This window comes from Tiliqua scincoides, chromosome 1, assembly GCF_035046505.1.
Source record: "Tiliqua scincoides isolate rTilSci1 chromosome 1, rTilSci1.hap2, whole genome shotgun sequence".
Taxonomy (NCBI): domain Eukaryota; kingdom Metazoa; phylum Chordata; class Lepidosauria; order Squamata; family Scincidae; genus Tiliqua; species Tiliqua scincoides.
The window spans coordinates 202,318,938-202,340,371 of record NC_089821.1 but is presented as its reverse complement, the minus strand read 5'-3'; the positions used below and the strand labels follow the sequence as shown (position 1 = coordinate 202,340,371).

General features: G+C 41.3%; 1 protein-coding gene across 4 annotated transcripts in view; it reads right to left on the bottom strand.

The window, feature by feature from the left end:
* NKAIN2 (sodium/potassium transporting ATPase interacting 2) overlaps window positions 1-21,434 on the bottom strand; it is a 587,108-nt gene that overhangs the window by 274,963 nt on the left and 290,711 nt on the right. For all 4 annotated transcript variants that reach the window (XM_066614091.1, XM_066614109.1, XM_066614118.1 and 1 more), the window contains one exon: window positions 1,248-1,328. In XM_066614091.1, coding sequence (XP_066470188.1) covers window positions 1,248-1,328 — 81 coding nt within the window. The remainder of the gene's footprint in view (window positions 1-1,247; window positions 1,329-21,434) is intronic.

Below are 21,434 nucleotides of genomic sequence, written 5' to 3'. Positions count from 1 at the left end.
CTAGCCTGCAGCAGAGTGTCTGTTTATATAACAAAGAAGATGCAAAGAAGAGGCTATTTGACTCCAGTAGCCTGTGCAGCCAGCTATTATCTGGCAGGGAGTGTCTGCTGACATAACAAAGGCACTACATTGAGCTGAATGTTCACTTAACAACCTAACTGCATAACAACGGGGATCCTCATTGTTAAGTGGCGCACACCTATAATTTAAAACATAATTTAATATGTTGCTCAAGCCAGGAATTAAAGCACATTATAGGATCTAATCCCAACGTTTTACTTTCAACTGTGGAAAAACTTTAAAGTCTTTAAGATTTGAGCAACATATTAAATTATGTTTTAAACTTATCCAGTCACAAAGGCCTTAGAATATTTGTAACACCTTTAATTGCTTCTCATGCTGGCTAAATGAATGCTATGAACTGTTCATGTCCACCACACCTTATAATTAATTATTTATCTATACTTTCTACTTGATGCATCCAACACATCTAACATGCCCATCTCAAAAGCTTCTGTTATTTTGTTTTGTAGGTTATCTACATGTGAAACATTTCATCAATAGACCACCTCTTGACCATAAAATGTTGAGTAAATTGAGATACAGTAGAATAGTTTTAAGGAGATGGGCATTTATTTATTAAAAAATGTACTTATCACTTATCAATAAAGGTTTAGCAGAGGAGTACTGAGGAAGAACAAGACCTTCCCCACTTTTGTCCAGCGAAGAACTGTATTCCACACATGTGAAAGCAATCCCTCAAAAATCATGCACAGTGCAACATATAACCAAAATACTTGCTCTTATAAAGAGCCTTTCTATCATAGCCTGACCATAGGCCATAACAGCACAATACGCTTGACAAGAAAAACTAAGCAATGATAGACTGATTTAACACTACAATGTCTTCTTTAAAATCACTTGTCTTAATTTACCCTCTCATTGAACTGGCACAACTCTTTTGTATATATTTTTTAAATTAGGGATAGCCTTCAGGAAAGGAAGCACCAATGCTGTTGCCTACTATTATTTATTTTTCATTTTTAAAAAAAATATGCATACCCTGCCTTTTCCCCTTAAATGTTAAAACACAATATGAGCAATAATAATATAAGAGATTAAATAATAAACAATAACAGATTAACAAAATACCAGAGGACTTCACAGCATCACATTTAAGCAGAAAAGTCTTCAGACACTGGGATGCTTTAACATCAGATGGCTAAGTTATTTCAGATGAAAATTACCTTTGATAGGTCCCCTGCCTCCAAGTAGAAGCAGATAACAAATACGTTCCACGTAACCCAGAGGACTAGCCAGACGGCGTACTGTGGAAAGGAAACAAGAATAATGCATCATTAATTCTGAACTCAGTTGAGTTTAAATAAAGCTTAAACTTCAAAATGAAAACAAATACACCTCAACAACACAATCTTTTTCTTTACATTGATGCTTTTGCTCAGAAAGAACAGAAGAAAATCTTTCAGTTCCACAATGAATAAACTAGTAGTTATAGCCACTGAGTTTAGAGATCTCGTCATTTTCTTATACAGAAAGACAGCCTCTGGCTGAAAATAAGGTAGTGTAAACCTAATGTTGAGGACTTCAGCACTTGAGTCAAGGAACGGTTACATTCTAGGGCAGTGTTTCTCAACCAGTGGTACAGGTTACACTGGTGGTACTTTAGGTGGTATCTGGTGGCACTCACAGGACCCCTGGACCCCTGCCACCTTGCAGCACGACCAGGAATGCCACACAACAAACAGTGGTAGGAGGCTCAGCTCAGCAGGAGGCGAGCAGAGCTCCAAAGCACGCTTTTCTGTGCTCAAAAAAGCCTCCTGTCCACACTGAGCCTCTTACTGGTGTTTGTCGTATTGCATCTGGCCTCCAAATCCAGAAGTAACTGGCAATGATGTCTTTACCAGTTACTTCTGGTGGTACTTGAAATAGGTGGACTATGTGAAGTAGTAAGCCAGAGGAAAAACATTGAGAAACATTGTTCTAGGGTACCATGGCTATAGATAAATACTAGAAATCCTGGAAGTTTCTGGTCCAGCTGCAAGAGGCAGGTCAACAAATGGCCCTATCCTATTCCCCCCCCCCCGTAGCGTAACTAGTATTGCACCAGCAGAGGCTGCTTTATGGCAGTTGCAAAGCAGCCTCCAGCAATGCGTATTGCAGGCCCACTGGTCGGAGGTCAGAGCAGCCTCTTGTATGCCAGTGGTTCAACAAAGACCTGCCATAAAAGGTAAGCCCATACAGGAGGTTGAAGGTAGGAGGGGAGGGGGTTGAGAGCCATGGTGATGTAACGGTTAGGGAGGTGGACTTAGACCTGGAAGATCCAGGTTTGAATCCCCCCTCAGCCATGAAGCTTCCTGGGTGACCTTGGGCCAGTCACTTTCTCTCAGCCTCACCTACCTCACAGGGTTGTTGTGAGGACAAAAGGAGGGGAGCAGCTGTGTGCACCACCCTGAGCTCTTTGGAGGAAGGGTGGTATAAAAATGTGAAAAATAAAAATTAACGGGGTGGGGGTGGCCGGAACAGGCAGCAATAGCGGCGGGGGAGAGAGTAGATTGAACCGGGGGGGGGGGTGATTCAGTAGCAGCAGCACACGCTGAATCCTAACTCCTTTCTTGGGCCTGATCCACCTTTACAGAACAATTCAGACTTGCGCCACTGATATTGCTAGTGCAGGTCCAAGATGACCCATAACGGCTGCTAGGGCCTGCCCTGAGGAGACCTCCTGCAGCCCAAAATCCCCTGTGGAATACAGTGGTAGCTGTGCTGGCATTGCTGCATCGCAGTGCTGGAATTTAGGTAGGTTTGGTCTGTTAGAGTTGCAAATGGTCTGAGGAAGGCAAAGAGAAGGTTTTCTATATTAACTACAACTTCTTGGTTTCCCAAGAGTCCGTTCTGTCCAACATTACATCTATATTAACGTCATGTCCAATCTTTTATGCGTCCCTTTCTATTTCTATGCTGCAGACTTTGTAAAATATAAAAAAGTGCACAATATTTGTGGATATTTGTATAAGAATAAATTAAGAAAAAGAACTTTATGCAAATATGCCTCATTTTCATAGTAATTGATTATACAGGCTCATTATATCACTTATGTGGAAAACTGTTTTTCAAGCCACTATTTAACACAGACATAAATCTATGTTTCGTCATTTTATAAGTTTCATTTGCTGTCCTACTAGTGCCTCCGTGCCTCCGTGTTTTAGTTATTGATTTCTACTCTATTTTTCACGATAGCCATATAATTCTTTTTATTATGTTTCTAACTCATATTTCTAAGGCCATTGGAAAGTTTTGCTTTACTTCACTTTGTGTTACATCACCTTCCATATGTGTTGACATTCTCTTCGTAATAATAAATTATGTTTATTTGTTCTATGCTACACTTTCACTAATACAACTCATAATAAAGCTATACAAAGGGAGGGGAAATATTTTTCCACAGTAAGAATAGAAGCTGTACAATTAACTGAATGAAAACCGGTTTTATTACATTCCACTGTGGGAACTTCTCACTTCTCAGGTAATGAATTTCACTAGATCACAGCCTATATTATTACTGTTTTCTAAATAGAATTATCGCAATTTATAAGGCTTGATATTAATTTGCTTTAAGTATCTTATGCTGCATTTATCTTAATTAAATCACATCAAGTGGAAGTCTACCTACTTTTTAAAAACTTTCCAGTATCTTGTCAAAGCTACAATAACTTAACCTAATTTGGCACCATCAGTATGATACAGTCTAAACTAGGGGTGTCAATCATAAGGCCTGCAGAAGCTCCTTATCCGGCCACATGATAATTGGACTTGTGATAATTGAGCTGCGAATGTGCTACAAAATGACTCCTCAACAGCATGCAGTTGTAACAGGAGCTGAAAGAAGAATCAGGGTTCTGTGAGTTCCTCTCATATCCTTGTAAAAACTCCATTTGAAAACATGGTGGTTTATGACTATCTTGTCTAAGTAAACTGCCTTGAACCTGTGTAAAAACAGAATGGTGGTATAAAATTTATTTTATCTATTTTACGTACTTATTTCTATCCTGCTTTCTCCCTGAAAGGACCCAAGTACTTAAAATATAAGTACTTAAAATAAATATAGAACCTGTCATTAGACTGCATTGATTTTTTTTTTTTTGCTAGACATATCTTAGTATGCTGTAGACAAATGCCAATAATTTTGGTCTTTAAACTAGAACGCATTTTTGATTGATGTGAACAGGAATTAGGCTGAGTACTTAACGAATGCATGGACTCTGTGACTACTTTATTGTACCAGGTGTTCAAAGGTATTTTCCTAAGAGAACAGTAATTAAAAAGGTTCTTGGACTAGAACAGTTAGGGCCCAATCCGATTCAATTTTCCAGTACCGGTGCTGCTGTGCCAATGGGGTGTGCACAGCATTCTGTGGTGGGGAGGCAGTCACAGAGGCCTCCTCAAGGTATGGGAACATTTGTTCCCTTACCTCGGGGCTGCATTGCTGCTACACGGTGCTGAAAAGTTGGATAGGATTGGGTCCTTATTCTCCCCCATAGCATTTTCCCCTGTAAAGTAAACTGCTATTATTTTCTTGTAGTTGTGTCTTAAAAACAAAGGCTTCCAATCCAAATTCTTAGACAATTCAGATCTGGTGTACCTTCAATCTCTAGATTACATCCTTTGGCTTTGTGCTTGATCTACTGAATTTCAGAAATTCTTTCAGAAAGTACTGAAAGTCGGTGACAAGACAATGAAAAAATTCCACTTGTACTTCTTATTTCTAATGAGAGTTACATTTTATGAGATCTCCCCTAAGTGTTTGTTCTTCCATTCCCTACTTTTCTCTGAATACTACAAAACTACTTTATCTGACAGCCACCACCACATAAATTACGAGAGCCACTAATCAATAAAAGTCTTTATGACCATGGAGAATTAGGATTGCTAGGATCAGTCCCTCAAGAGACATCCTATGCCTTTCAGAGACAATGGATAATTTCGACAGGTGACAACACAATGAGGACAGAAGCCAAAGTTGCCTTCCTAGTAAATTCTTAAAGGCACAGGAGTCAATTCAAAGTTTGGAGATGGCATCTCTAGTATACAGAAATATGTCTAGGGGGGAAAGAATCCATCTCCCTCTAAAAAGAGAGAATTCTTGGAAATCAGGTGGCCTTCACAGTTCAAGCTGGCTCAAAGACAAGTCCTTCATTTTCTAGTCCAAAGAAGAAGAACAATGACAGGAAACGATGGAAACTGCATCAGAATGACTGCAATCACTGGACATGCAGATTCCCTATAGGAGCCTTCCCAGGTGATATGAAGATCCAAACAAACATAGGCAGAAAAACAAGGCAAAGGAAGGGATTTTAAGTCATACCACAGCTCAGTCATTCTGTGTCAGATCCTTACAAACCGAATAGCAAAGGTTAATATTCAGGCCCATAGGCCGGAGAAAAATGCATTTGCCAACAGTGCCCACAATATTATCAAATTCAAGCTTTATGCAAGTGGATAATTGCTCAGAAAATTAAACACAGTAATATTCAATTTCAAAAGGGAACATTTATCAAAACTGAAAAGACTGGTCAGGTCTCTCTGCTGCCGAACCTGAGGGAGATAAGGAAGGGCCTGCTACCATCTATCCCCCTCCCCCACCAAAAGAGAGAATTGGTTCTGGGTCCTATAACAATTTCTGGCCTAACAAAAGAACATAAGAACAGCCCCACTGGATCAGGCCATAGGCCCATCTAGTCCAGCTTCCTGTATCTCACAGCGGCCCACCAAATGCCCCAGGGAGCACACCAGACAACAAGAGACCTCATTCTGGTGCCCTCCCTTAACTAGATTCTCTTTTGCCTGAGAGACCCTGAAATTCAGTTTGTTGTTTTCCCATTGGCACCTCTCTGCCTCTGTATTTGAAAGGCAGCAGGGAACTCAAAGAAGGGATTCTGGCAGCAGAGCCCAGGAGCTTCTTACTCTGCCTGCCCTCATGGCAGTTTGTAGGGGGAGAAAACTGCCAGTCTAATCTCTACTGTGCTACAGTGTTCTCAATGCAGATGACCCAAGAACATGTGTGTAGCTTTCAGCCCTGAAGGGATCAGGCAACACAAGCAAAGAAAAGGCTTCTATTTATCCCAGTGAAGTTTCTAACTCAGGCTGCCTCACCAGTCTGAGTAATTCATCACTCAGGTGCTGAGTCAAGTCCGTATGTTCATTTATGCATTGTTTGGCCTTTAGGTACTTGTTTTTCTACAGGAATTAGAAGCTGTGGAGAGGGTGGTGGTAATGCAGATTGGAAATAGCGATGGGGTACAGGGTTTCTTTAAGGGTTTCTTCATCTGGTGCCCAATGGCTGGTTTTCTCCTGGGATACAGCAGCCTTGGGGGAGAAGGGTGCCTTTTTGTAGGGTTGAATTATTATTATTATTATTATTATTATTATTATTATTATTATTATTATTATTATTATTATTATTATTATTTTAAGTATGGTTCCTAAGTCTTCTGGCTCACAGCACTGATATGAGAGGATGCCCGCCTGAAAATAACCTGAGAGATATGAAGCTTGCATTCCATCCTCTGTGCTGACAAAGAAAAAATACCTGCGGTTTTGCAAAATGCAAGTGTCCACCATCAAAAGAACTCTGCCTTGAAAAATATTTCAAAGTCTGCAAATCCAGCCAGAAAAACCTCTACTGTGCTATGAAGATGAGGCAGCCAGATCCAGTGAGCTTCTGTATACTAGGGATTTGGCATATCAACACTGCTCAGCAGGAAGCTTAAAAAGATTTTAAGACTAGGCTCAGTCAATTATTCAGTCAATTTACTATTGATTGAATAAAATTCAGTCAATAGCAATTTTGGTTGCAGTTCAACCTGTGGAATTTAGCTGATGAGATCCCCAACATTAATCCTTTTTTCCCCCTGTATCTTTCCTTTATTCCCTAGGCCCACCTTAAAACATAGCCCCAGCTATTTCTTTTAAAATTTAATTGTTTAAAAATGTAATCCGTAGTAAGGCTGGCATTCCTGTAACTACAGATGCATAAGCTTAGCACAGGCAGCCATTAAGACACTGGCTGGGAAACCTGCCATCAACATTTACACTTGATGCACATACAATGCCTTTTGGCTCTGCACACTCATGTCCATCTGCTTTGATGGCCTAGTGCCTACTCATCAGTCAGTTGGAGTGTTCGACTGGGTCTTAGTGCCAAATAATGGCCTTTGACAGGCAGCAGCCATAACCTTGCCAACTTTTTTGCAGGAAGTTGCTTTTTTCCCCTGACAGGCCTAAAACACTGGTGTGTCATGGTTCTATGCATTCCTCAACACCTACTGGAGCAAATGAATGTGCCAATTTATTTTAGCATAGAATAATAATGATCCTGTCAAAGGAAGTATATAATGCTGGTGATCACAGGCATCTATCAGCACCAGATGGACTGAAAGAAGAATGCACTGAAAGAGGGAAACAAAGCACAACTAACACAACAACAACGAATATGATGTTGCAAAGAGAAAGACCCATTGCGAGAGAATGCCTACTACAGAAGAAGACCCATTCAACGCAGTGGGACTTACATTCAACTACAAAATGTATAGGATATTGCATAGGCACTTCTGGCGACACTGTCATCATGCAATCAATTTGAATGGATAGGCCCGTTATAGTTTCATGTGATGAATTTACTGCTAACAAGGAAATGGCTCACTGATGGAGAACTGGCAGTGGTTTCAGCAGCAGTGCAACCCAAAATGCTGCCTGATGCCTCCTTGAGTCTGCCGCCTCTGCATTTACACACACATGCAAAGCAGCTGCTTGTTGTGCTCTTCACATCGCTTCTTCAATTGCAGAAGTGCAGGACTTCTGGTTTGATTTAAAGGGACCACACAAACAAAAGAGTTTCTCCATTCATGCCTTTCCTATAAATCAAATCAAAAGTTCTGCACTTCCATGTTTGAAGAAACCACGCCAGGAGCTAGGTAAGGAGGCAGGTGATCCACTTTCTGCTCCTTTTTAGGGATGGAAAGCGGATCAGTGACGGCTGCACCCACGGCAGGCTGGAGAGAGGTGACAGCAGACTTGGGGAGGACACTGAATCACCCCTTCTCACAATCTGCTTGCTGCCCATGCAACTCATGTCACTTCACCTAATGGATGGGCTGCCCCAACTGGTCTGCATTTGCAATTTAACTGCAGTAGGAAGACTATTACAGTATAAACATTGCTCAATGGTGCATATGCAAACACAGGTATATCCCAATTTGTCACAACAATCTTATGGCAGCCTTATTGTTTGTTTTCTTGTTTTAAATTGATGGATTGTTTTACTGAGTCTGTAAACTGCATTGGATCTATGATCATCAACAGATATTTCTGCTTAAACACCCCACCAGCTGCCAAAAACACGCTCTACTTCTGAAATAGGATATATTCTTGCAGAACATTGGCAACAAAATATTAAGGTGATTCTGGGTGGCTGGCATGTGAATACAAAAACGGAGTGCCACAAAACTCCATTAATAGGATATACTGAGGAACAGAGAGTGGGTATAGTTGTTGAAGAATTCATTATAATGAGAGGAGTCTAAAAATCAGAATGGCTAAAGGAATGCTTTTAATTGTCCATTTATGATCAGTATCTCGTATATCAGTGGTACCCACATATGCTTGTCTGTCTGTCCTTTTACAATGTTTCTACACTAGTGTTGCTGGAAAAAGAAGTTTTGGCACAGGACTGACATTCAGGATGCATCCAAACCCTGGTATTTGCATAAAGGCTTGCCAATTCTGGAAATAAATTATGTGATCCTGAGCAAGGCCTAAGTGATAAACCCAAACCATATCTGCTGATAGAATCAGGGAACAGAAGTCTGCAGCAGTTTTTGATGGGTCGGAGGTGGGGTGGGAACCCAATGGTTTTAACAAGTTCAAAGAACAGAGCCTCATGTCTTTTATTTAATGTGTACAAGAAGTGCATTTTAAATGCTGAGTCTGGGAAAAACAGCCTTGTCACTTGCTTTTCTTGTAACTGTCTGAAAAGCTAACCTACCTGGCCACCCAAGTCCAACTCTGTCATTTTCTCTGGTCAAAAGCAACCTTCAGTGCACTTCATAAATGAACGGGTTTAGCACAGGATGAAAATGGACACAGCGTAGACCACAGACACTGGATCACACTGAAGTGGTACCATTAAGTAATCCATGGCTTAAGAATATGCTGCGACAGATAATTGCTCAAGGACCCCAGTGGGCCAAAAGGTAGAATACAGAATTAAAAATAAAATAAAATACAGTATTGCTGAGATCTGACACCAGTAACCTTCTGAGTAGACACATATGTGCAAACACATTTTGAAGGAAACAATTCCTTTCATTCAGCAATGAGGCAAGCTCAGTATCTAACTGTGGGACTGGTGACACCTTTTTGGTTAGAGATGGCAAAAACAGAGGTTGTTATGAAGGTCTAGCAGGCCAGCCTAGCTCCCTTGCTGCAATAACCATGGAACTGTTTAAAGTCAGTGAAGGCCAATTATCTCAATATATATTTTAGCTAAACCAAAGCCCATTATCCTATGAAGGTGCTTAGAAAAGTAGCCCTTTCCTTTTCAGTTTGTTGCGAGGCTAATGGTTAAAAAGCAAGTGCATTAAAAACTACCATTCAGACTATAACCTAAAAGCTTTGCTTCTGTTCTCAGATATACGTGATAGCATTTCCATACTGCAAAGTGTTCAGTCTGCTCCTAAAATAGTTTTATATGTTATTTGTGTATGGCACAATAAGATCAGGAAATTATGACACAGGATTAGGGGCTGAATTGGTGGGGAAATCAGGTAGGCATCCATTATTTTCTTTTGCTCATACTGTAAATTCCTCTTTCATAAAAAAAATCTTATTTTCTTCTTGTAATTTCCTTTTGAAAGAAAAATCTATAGCCTTATCTTTAAACTCCTGTCATTTTGTGGCCAAATGCCTGAGTAGTTTTGATGGCTTTATTGATTCATTTGCAAGCACTACAATCATACAAAGAAGAGAGACTTTTCCCCATAGCTTTTCGAGCAGTTTAGAAGCCCAAATTAGTGGTCTCATCATCCTACCAGAATTCCTACCAGAGACTTTGATTTCCCTTGGGGCTTCCAAGGTACCTCATTTGGAGCCGAGGGTTTTGGAGAGAACATTAATTATTGCCCTTAATGGACACCACTGGTGGAGACTTAAGAGTGCAACTAAGCAAAAGGATTTCAACATATAATTATCTTTTCTTTGTCAAATACAGTAAGTGGGCTAAAGGTCAGACTGTTTTGCTTCCGTTTTGTACTGTTTTGCAGACCGTTTTGTAATTAATAATAACAGGAGAAGAGGAGTAAGAGGCTGTAGCAGAGTCCAGGAGCAGAGGGGTGGCAGCAAAGACAGAACAGGGATACAGGCAAGGAAATTTGGGAGATGGATGTGGAGGAGATCTTGAAATAAGACTTGTACCTGCAAGTGGTTAGGCATTACTAAAAGGCTTATATATAAGTAGATCAACGTCCCAATCCTCCTTAGATCTTGATCCAGAGCATGTGTCTACATCTTCATCTTCCTCTAAGTCAGCCCAGAAGCAGTGAGGTCTCAAGAAGCCATGCAAACACTTCTCTGCAAGTTTGAAGTCTTGACCCTGATCAGATGCTATCTCTATTCTTGGGGTCAGGGGCAATGGGGGTCTGTAGCTGCACAAGAGTGCAGCCTAGCCATTGCCACAAATGGTGAGCAATGGTGGCCAGGCAACAAGGGCTTCTGTGGGAGCCCCATGGCCAGTAAACTGGTGAGGAGGGTGGGTGTTTGGAGGAATGGAGTGGGGACTGGAGTGTATCATGGGTGGGAAGGGGGGATATTGGTGACGGCAGCTCTGCTGATATCCTATTCCCCTTCCCGGCTTTGATCCACCTACCCACCCAAATTGCTGGCACAGGTAGACTCACTGGGACAACAGAGGCTTACCCAGAGCATGGGAAAAAATGTTTCATTATCTGGAGGAAATTTCTAGTACAGCCCCTCCACAGGAAGCAGCACACACTCCAGTGGCATGGCTGGGGTGGGTGGGATTTTGATAGGACGAGGCTCATGATAGGGTTGTTTCCTTGAACTCTAGACCTTTTGCTTCTTTAAATAACTTTCTACGCACATGGACACCATAGCTGGGGAACAGCCAACTCACAAAAGATCACCCTTTCATGTTTGTGAGTTGTAAAATTTCAAGTTAATTCATATACGTACACTTGTGTGCACTGATAAAATATGAAGGGAAAAGTGATTTTGATATAATTATATTTACAGCTGTACCAAGATTCTTTTTGTGTCAATTTGCTACAGTGTATTCCACTGTCGACACTGCTTGTAGCTCACCTGCTCTTTAGGACGAACCCTAAAACAATATGCCATTATAGCACACGATTCTATATAATAGAATACAATATGATGCTCTAATGAAAGGCCACATTTACAATAAAATATGCCGTGCATTTACACATAACTAGAATTAAAATGTATTGTGAAATATTCTATTAAATCAACAACAATTACATGGGGAAAATGTGGATGCATTTTATCTAATGTAGTCATCTTCACATTGCATTTTAACAATGATTAGCTGTCCACACAGAAAACCACCTCTGCTAAAACTGTTGTATTGTTGGCAAATAGCAAAAAAAACCACAAAAAAACCCCAGAAGAGATAATGAGAAAATAATACACTAAATAAATACAGTTGGTAATATAATGGAAGAGGCTGCATAAAGGAAGATGTTGCTATAAGCCAAATCGCTTTCTGATTTTGCTGACTTAGAAAATTCTGAGGCACTTACATCAGTGTAATGAGGTTCTGAAGCAGAAACTACTGTGATTAGATTGGATATGGCAGGTAGGCCAAAGAGTGAAATATTTGGTCATGGAGAATTTGCATAAGTGAACACTGGAAACCGAGCCTGAACTGATGTTTCTCCTCACTTGCTGAGATTTTGATACATATGTTGGAGAGCATGGGGGTAGGGTTGGGGCATGATGAGTTAATATTTAAGGGATAAATCCTCAATTCATTTTCTAATGCCCCCAAGCTGACTTCTTTCATGAAAACTAATTTCACATGAGGGAAACAGCAAATGCATTTATCGCATCAGATCTGCACTCCCATGTCACACAATCCCAGGAAGCATGTAATCAGATGCTGTATAAACAAATATAAGCTGAACTGGAGGCACTCTTTATTTATACTGTACATGTGACGTCACTCATATTACTGTGGACTACTTTAAAACTGAAATTACGTACAGGTTAAGTCTGTTTATCCACAGATTTTTCATCCGAAGATCTGGCTCAACACAGGTCCCCTCAGAAGCCTTAGAAGGAATTGCATGTGTTGGAGAGGCCACGCGCAGCCTCCCCTGTGCTCGGAACACCCTCCAGAGGCAAGGAGAGAGCAGCTCGCCTCTGTAGGGTTAAAGGTGCCTTAAACCACGGGTTTCATTACTCACGGTTTTCAGTATCCATGGGGTTCCAGGAATGGAACCTCCGCTGATAATGAAGGTCAAAAAATCTAAAATGCATCCTAATATTATGTACAATTCTAGACAATGGTAGGAATCAGGGCAGCAAATGACCATACCTGTATTAAGTTCATTGGTGCTATATACTTTTACAGTAACCTATGTTGTAATTTTTGTTGTTGCAGGAAAGGAGAGGTACATTCAGTATTGTCAATGATTTTCATTCTGCTGCATTAACAATGTGTACTTATAGTTGCATCTTAGGAGTGTTTGCCACTATTTTTCAAATCTAATTGGATTTACAGCATAAATCCAGTTCAGTGGGCCCTCCTTATTTGCAGTCTCGGCATCTATGTATATGAACATCCATGGACGTTGAGCCTGCAGCTCAGTTGGCCTCAGAGGGTCTCCCAGACATGACAGATAACCACTTCTTGTTGCATCTGAGAGGTGTTCTGAGGTCGAGGAATGCCCATGAAGTGGGCCATGGGCCTTCCCCAGCCTCAGAAGATCTCCTGCATGAAGCCAGAAGCCATTTCATGCCTTTTGGTCATTTCCAGAAGGAGTTCTGAGCTGGGAAAGGCCTGTGGCTCACTCCACAGGCCTCAGAATACCTCCCAGACACAACAAGATGTCATGGATATGAACCAGAAGTGGCTTCCAGACACTGAGGCCTTCTAAAGAAACTGGGAGGCTGGCATACCTTCAGAGGACCGGGTGAGTTATAGTGGTGCAGTGATCCTGGCTGCCCATGGATTTTGGCATCTGTGAGAGTGGGGGTCGTGGAACCGATCCCTCATGGATACCCAGAGCCCACTATAAAACCTTTCATAATATTGTGGATATGTTCCTAGAAAACAGAGTGCTACATGAAACAGCTCTAGAAGAAGTAATAATAACAGTTTTAATGTAGATGTGTTCACACAGTGCTGTATTACCAGTGCAGTAGGCTGGAGCCTGCTAAATAATTGAGCATGACTGCCAAGATGCTTGTTTTTCCAGCTCTGCCACCTTCAATCTCCTGCTTCCTTAAAAAGCTCTGCTCTTTTTCTCTTGCTTCTCCTTATAGCTGGTGCCACCTTGCTGAATAACTACAGGGTGTTCCCTTCCTCACAACCTTCAGGTCCCATCTGACAATCCACTTTGGTATGAAGTCTTTGGCACCATGCTTTAGGCTTCATGCCCTACAATAAGTATGTAAAGCTGAAAGCATTTCATATGGGTCCTCTATTTTTCTCCAGCCTCCATCCCTTTCCTCCCTCTGGTGTTTCCCCCTTGTGTCGGTTTCTACACTGTAAGCTCCTGAAGGATGGATCTGTCCTTTTTACTCTATGTAAAGTGCCATGTACAGGGATGATACCACATCAATGAATTCTACTATCAATTCATTTGATTTTTGTGTCATTTATGTTACATAAAAGGCTCTATCTCTTATCAACTAAACAAATTTTGACACAAAAATTGAAACTCTCAAACATTTGGCTCATCTCTATTAATCACTTCAAACAAATACTTTTTTTTTCTCCTAAAGAGGAAGTCCAAAGTAGGATTTAGTTTTGGCAAGAACTAAAGATGTACTGAGAATAAACCTGGATCAAATACTTGTGAGTCTGTCTAATTAGACTTAAGTGAAAAGGCGGCTGGAATGAAAACTGCAACTCGGGTAATTTAGTTTATACAGAGAGCCTGCTGGGTGTTGACTTTGGGAGAGTCTGGCTGTAGGGCAGGATTTTGATCATGGAAATCTTCAAGTTCTTTCCCAGCACTAGGATAATTTTACATAGTTGGTGGATGATCCTACAACAGTGCCCACCAACAACTTTTTAAAATACGAATTTCTATCTGGGAGTTTTCAGTATGCTGCAAGCAAGCATTTAATTGTAGTTAAAAGGTGTGAAATTAGCCTGCAATTCTCCAAATGGTGTCTGAATGTGTAATTTATCACCTACTTGTAGAGGTGACAGTGATAAAAAAAATGCAAATTATAAAACTACAGAAACCAAGTTTTGAAAACTAGACTTTAATTCTCAAACGTTGACATACATTAAAACAAACACAGGGGCAAAAAACACTTTGATGGGGCCTCACAACAAAGAAAGTCCTAATCACACTCCCAATCAGCCTTCTTCAGGCTCAGTATCTCAAAAGACTTTCTCCAACTATTTTTATACTTTATGATTGAACTGCCAATTATTCTTCCTGATTTTTGTTACTGATTTTTGAGAGGGCTGGTGAGCCTCACATATCTGGAGGTCAAATAGTGTTTATAATTTCTACAGGGCATTTCAAATTTCTCCCCTTCTCATAATTCACAAATTGTGGCTGTGGGAGAGTATTACCTACCTCCAAACATTTATCTAAAGTAACATTTCTCAAACTGTGGGTCACAAGCCAATTTAAAGTGGGTGGTGTAGGACCTAGTCCAGCCGCCACTGAAAATACAGAGCTGAAAATACAGGGTACAGAGCTGCTGGGCAGGGTAAGCTTCCTGTGGGAGAGAGGCATGGCACTTTGCCCTGCATGGGTGGGAAGATAGTATGCTGGAAAGGGGCCAGAGCTGTGTGAGGGGGAAGGGCTGTGTGGCTGGTAGAGAAGGATCCAAGTCTGTGTTCTGCTTTGACTTCTGAGCTGGAATGTTTGAATTCTGAGCTATGCAAAATAACAGCGGAAGAGTGCTGTGTAATGGGACCTTTGGCCGACTGTGGTTTAGGGTTGAAGCCTTAATTGATGATGTCATGCCCAGTTGTGACATCACTTCCAGGTTAATGACATCACTTCTGATGATGTCCCAACAGATTGTCATTCTAAAAAGTGGGTCCCAGAGCTTAAAAGTTTGAGAACCACTGATCTAAATGTTTAAATAGAACCTAGACACAGAGAGGTTGTGTACTAGGCCACTATGTTGCAAATACAGGGTTTCTGATTACATATAGGTTCTGTTCAGACCTTTGACTCAATAAACACTGACACAAGAAACACTGGGGCAGACACAGAGGGTGTGATGCCTCTTTGCCCATCCATGTATTCAGTGAACGTGTGATTGCTTTGTGAACAATCATTTGGACCTGACACTGCATGTTACCCAACCAAAGTTAAAAGCACTTCTATGATTGTAGGAGACTTTAGAACTAATATATAGAATTTCAACTAAAAATCCTCGCAGAGGAAGTCCTAGGCTCTTCCATGCCCAGGGCCACCTCTGACACTGTCACCTCCCACTCCTGATCTGGAAGTAATTGTGGTGACATCATCATCACTGTAATTATTTCTGTGGTGCTGCCTCCTCCCTTCCCCCTTTGAGGGAGATGGAAGGAGGCAGCCTTGGCTGCAACGGTTTCTTTTGCACCACTTCTAAGTGGCACAAAAGGCTCCATTAGAGTGTTTTGGGGCCACTGGAAGTGGCGCCCTGCACAGAGGTAACTGCTGCTTCCACGAGGCGGGTGGTGCTCACCTCCTGAGCGCCGCTTCCAGCGGCCCCAAAGCACTCCGATGGAGCCTTTTGTGCCACTTAGAAATGGCACGAAAGGCTCTGTTGGGGCCAGAGAAACAGTGTGTGTCTGATTTCGGAGGAGGCATGTGCCACTCCCTGTCACTTTTAAGGGCTGCCCTCCTCCCCTCCCCTTTCTTTCAAGGGGAGGAGAGGGGGCAGCCCTCAGAAGTGGCGGGGGACCATGTATTTTTTTCTGTATATTAATTCTGTTCTAACTCATTAGAATTGCATTTGTGGGTTCTTGATGTTTGTATAAATAGCAGTCACTACGGAGGAGATCTGTATTGAGACCTCAGAGGGAGGTAAAGTTAATCATCTTCTTTTCCTAAGCCCTGGACCCAATCTGGATTGTCCCTCTCCTGCAGCTATTTACACACCAACCAAAGAACCATAAAATCACGTTTAATTTGGTTAGACATATGGTGAATTCATATGGCCAGAAACTGGTATTAATTCAATTCATAGCCTCCCCATAACACAGTAAAATTGGTCATGATAAACTGGTTGTTTGTACAGGGTACTGAAGTTGAGCGTACAATTACTTGTGTTGATGCTCCCCACCCCATGAAATAGTTCAAGCCATGCTTAAGTCAATTTATATTCATGGCAACTGATTCACCTTGGTAGTTTATATTTTGAGCAGACGCAACTTGCAGCCCAACTTTTCTATTGTGGAAAAACATCATGCAAAGCTTTTCTCCATTGCTCATTATTTCCAAAAGAAATACTGCCTCAGATAAATGGACAAAATGCAAAATTTGGCGACTGTTTTAAAGGACAGTGTAAGTTCTCTATTTGCACATAAATTGATTTAATTAGATTTCTTCTTTGGAGTATCGCAAAGAAGGGCAAAATTTCAATTCCAAATGTTAATGTTTTTAGATGGAACTGACTTCCACTTTGCTCACTGAAAGCCCCAAGATATACATGACTGTCAGTCTATCTCACAAAAATAGCTTGCAACTAAGAGAGGTTCCTACTGTATATATGAATATTTCATCTATATCTCATTAGCCATTAAAATAGTATCAATATCCTGGTGTATTACTCTCCTGTGTCCTGTGCCAAAGCCCTGAAGAAATGAGAAAAGATCTCCATAGAAGGGTCATTTCACACATTTCATTTTAAAATGAACTTCTAAAATGTAAAGTTTCTAAATGTAGCCCACACACTAGCAAACATGTGCATCACAAAGGAACACAGAGAGCTGATATAGTGTAGGGACTAAGAGACTGATTTACAAATGAAGAGTTGCCCATTTTGCATTTCACCTCTGTTATGATCCTACTAGATAGCCTTAAGCAAACAATTTCCTCTCAGCTTCAGCTGTAATATGTGGCTAAAACCCACTGACCTCATAGGTTGTTAATAATAACTAAATAATAAACATAAAGCACTTTTTTGAACATACTAACACACTATGCAAATACTAAGGCCAACACACATCTTGCTGTCTTAAAATTTAGACCTATTCTGGGTATATTTGGGATGCTGATTCAAAAACTCCCCTGAAGGCTGGGGATAAGAATAGGCCCTCAGTTTGGCTGTACTTGTAAGAGGCGACTGAACAGCCACCGGGTAGATGGGACTTGTCAGCCTGGGAAGGCAGCTCATCTGAGAGAAGGAAAACTCAGATCCCAAACCTCCACTGCCTTGTGGCTACATCCAGTTATGGAAAAGGCTTCAGGAGTCAACCTCGAAGCAAAATCCGGAGCTGAACAAAGTCAAGTTCTGGCAACTCCTGCGACGCTGCTGGAACCAACCGTATTGGCCTCTGCCTTTCCATTGGACCATTTCAGCGACATGGAGAGGGGGATTTGCTGCATGGGAAACAGTTTATCCTGCTTATCTACTTTACCCAGGCTTCATGCACTGGAGAGGACACTGTTCCAGAACCACCATTCAGAGCACGATGCCATAGTCTTCTGAGACTGAAGGATGCCAACAACAGCATGATTCAAAAAATGGCATCAGTTTTGCCCTAGCACGTCTAGTTTCAGAGATACAGCATAGCATTGAATGGTTCAAGCAGCTTCCTCACATAGGAAGCTTCCTCACTTCCTCCTACACAATGGCTTCCTCACAAGGAAGCTGCTTGAACAATTATTAAAGTGTTGCAAGTCAACCTGATGCTTCTTATGGGGATGGAAAGATGGGATATACCTATTTTAATTAACAAATAGAACAACCCTGCTGGATCAAGCCATAGGCTCATCCAGTCCAGCTTCCTATATCTCACATTGGCCCACCAAATGCCCCAGGGAACACACAAGACAACAAGAGACATTCTGGCATTCTGACATAGCCCATTTCTAAAATCAGGAGGTTGCACATACACAATCATGGCTTGTAACCTGTGATGGAATTTTCCTCCAGAAATTTGTCCTCTTTTAAAGGCATCTACGCCAGATGCCATCACCACATCCTGTGACAAGGGGTTCCACAGACCTTCATGTTCCTCCAGTGCCCGAGCTTAGAGAAGTTTATTGGCATCTCTAATATTGCAGAACAGCCATTTTCAACCACTGTGTCGTGGCACACTGGTGTGCCACAAGTGGTTCACAGATGTGCCAGAGGAATTTGGGGGAAGGTCATTTATTAATAGGGCCAATGGGAGATGTGAGCCCCCACTGGCAGCATGGTGTGCCTTGTCAATTGTCAGGAATCTGCTGGTGTGCCTTGACCATTTTAGTGCCTTGTCAGTGTGCAGTGAGATGAAAAAGGTTGAAAATCACTACTGTAGAAGGAAAACAATGGGGCTCAAAACTTGCTTTTGATTAATTGTATCATGCAGTAACACACTGATGAAAAAGAATTTTCTTGTACATATTATTCTTGCATATTTAACCCCATGAGGCCCATTCAGGCCCTTTCTTCATTCTTCATCTACATGTTCTTTTTTCTTATATTATTAGATGGCAATAATAATAGTAGTAGCTGTAGCAATTATTATTAATTAACAGTATTTATATACCGCTTTTCAGCTAAAAGTTCACAAAGCGGTTTACAGAGAAAAATCAAACTACTAATGGCTCCCTGTCCCAAAAGGGCTCACAATCTAAAAAGATGCCAAGGAATACCAGCAGACAGCCACTAGAACAGACAGTGCTGGGGTGAGGTGGGCCAGTTACTCTCCCCCTGCTAAAAAAAGGAGCACCCACTTGAAAAAGTGCCTTACCCAATTAGCAGGGGTAATAGCATTATTAATGGTAATGAAAAGTTAGCTCAATGCCCAAAAGCCCTTACGGCACATGCACATAATTAAAATATAGATAATGTTCAATTAATTCAAAACTATAGAAATAAAAGATTAAATCAGAAAAAAACTCAAAATGTAGAGTACCAGCTGTACACATTAGTACAAATCTGGGCCAATAAATCAAAATTCTGATGTAAGTGTGTTGCAAAGATTTCCATAGTTTTCAGTCAATGCAGTTGCAGAGATTCCTTTAACGAAGCCTAAAGAACACAGTATGAACTAATCCAAATTACAGTATTAGCTACTGCATGGATGGAGCCGTTACAATTCTGACAAAGGTTCTTAATATTGCAATATTGAAGGTCTCACTCTGGATTACTAACAATATAATGTGAGGGCAAAGCAGTGCCAACATACTATATATAATGACTTGTAGGAATATCTTTTGTGCATTGGTGCTAGTAGCCAAAGTTTCCAACTTGTGCCATGCAAGAGTCTCTCTTTGGGAGGCAGTCATGCATATGATGAAATGAAATGAAAACTACCATGTTGTTTTCACAGTTAGTCTATATTATCTTGATGAAGTATTACCCTACTTATCTCAGCAGTCAACTGAGACCAGTGACAGCTGGGAAACTATTGAGTTGTAGGGAACACTGATATTGATAATGTCACTTACTGCCCAATCCTATGGGCCTTTTATGCCACTGGAATGAGCATTCTGGTGGCATGAATAGCTTATGGCTGACACAAATCTGACATCGATGAGTATGGCCTGGCCGCCAAAATAAGCGGCTGGTTCATTGTGACGACAGACACTAGAAACCCGCAGCCAATGGTAAGACCACACAGGGGTTGGGAGGGAGATCACTCAGCAAATTTCAGCAAGAGAACTGACATAGCATTGAGAAAGCCCCACACAGTTGGGGCGAAACGTCAGGAAACTATTCAGACTTCTTGAATGTGGCCTGAGAACCCAAAAATGAATTTGTTTTGGTGACATAGTATTGCCGTCCTTGTGGCAGGCACATTCGCAAGGAGCAACTCATTGAAGTGATTCATCGAAAGCAGTGGTTCCCAACCTTTAGGTGCCCGTGGACCACTGAGGCCAACATTGGAATTGTCATGGGCCACATGCAACCGACTCCATCTCCACCACACACAAAAATACAATTCAATTTGGTAGCCCATAGCGAAGCAGTTGGCGAGACATTGGAAATGCCAGCTGCGGGGGGGGGAGCATCCATTCTCCACCCTCTCTGGTGGTTCATGGGGCAGCATCTCACTGAGTGAGTGCTCCTCCACAGACTACCAGAAAGGGTGGAGAATGGACCCTCCCACAGCCGGCACTTCAGCAAGCGCTGGACCATCAGAGATGGCACAGAACAGACTACCTACAGCCACAGCTGACACTTCAGTGGTCTGTGGGGAAGCGCTCATTTGGTGAGACACTGGAAGTGATCAAAGGTGATTATCTTTTTTTTTTTCTCCTGACCTCATGGACCTCTTCTCAGGGTCTCACAGACCACCTGTGATTCCTGGACCACAGGTTGAAAACCACTGCTATAAAGGACATCTCATGCACTGGCTAGTTGTCATTCAGTCATCCTATGAGAAGCCTTTGAGTGAATGCTTATTTCAGCTTTGAGTGAATGCTGGAAGAATTTACAGCCACAAAAATTGCTGTAGCACTCAGATAGTAGCGGTTTATTTGGAATAAACTTTAGTTAAAAAGAAATTGATACTTCATCAGATGCATGATGAGAATTGACAACATGGCAAATATAAACATTATGAGATGAATATCCAAAATGTTTATATTTTATAGTCTTTCCAGTTACTTCTCAACATTTTACAAAGACAGTGGTAAATTCTGATTTACTGGTAATGTCTAAATCAGGCAAGTGCTTTTGGCTAATAACCCAATTTCATCCTCATTTCCTTGGAGATGAGAAATGCAGTAGCTGATTGGTAAATGTCCCAAACAAACCTTTCTTACTTTTGCCTTCAGCAAGTGGCTCAGATCCCTCCTGATTTCCATCACATTTGTAAAGTTTAAAAGGCTGCAGCCATCTAATGGAGGAAACCAGTACTATAACAGTATAATAAGGAAACCCATAATGCTTTGCTGGAAAAGAATGGAGTTACATTATGGCTCAATGTGAAAATCTGCAATATGCTAAACTGAAAATGGTCGCTTGGTTTACGTGTGTTT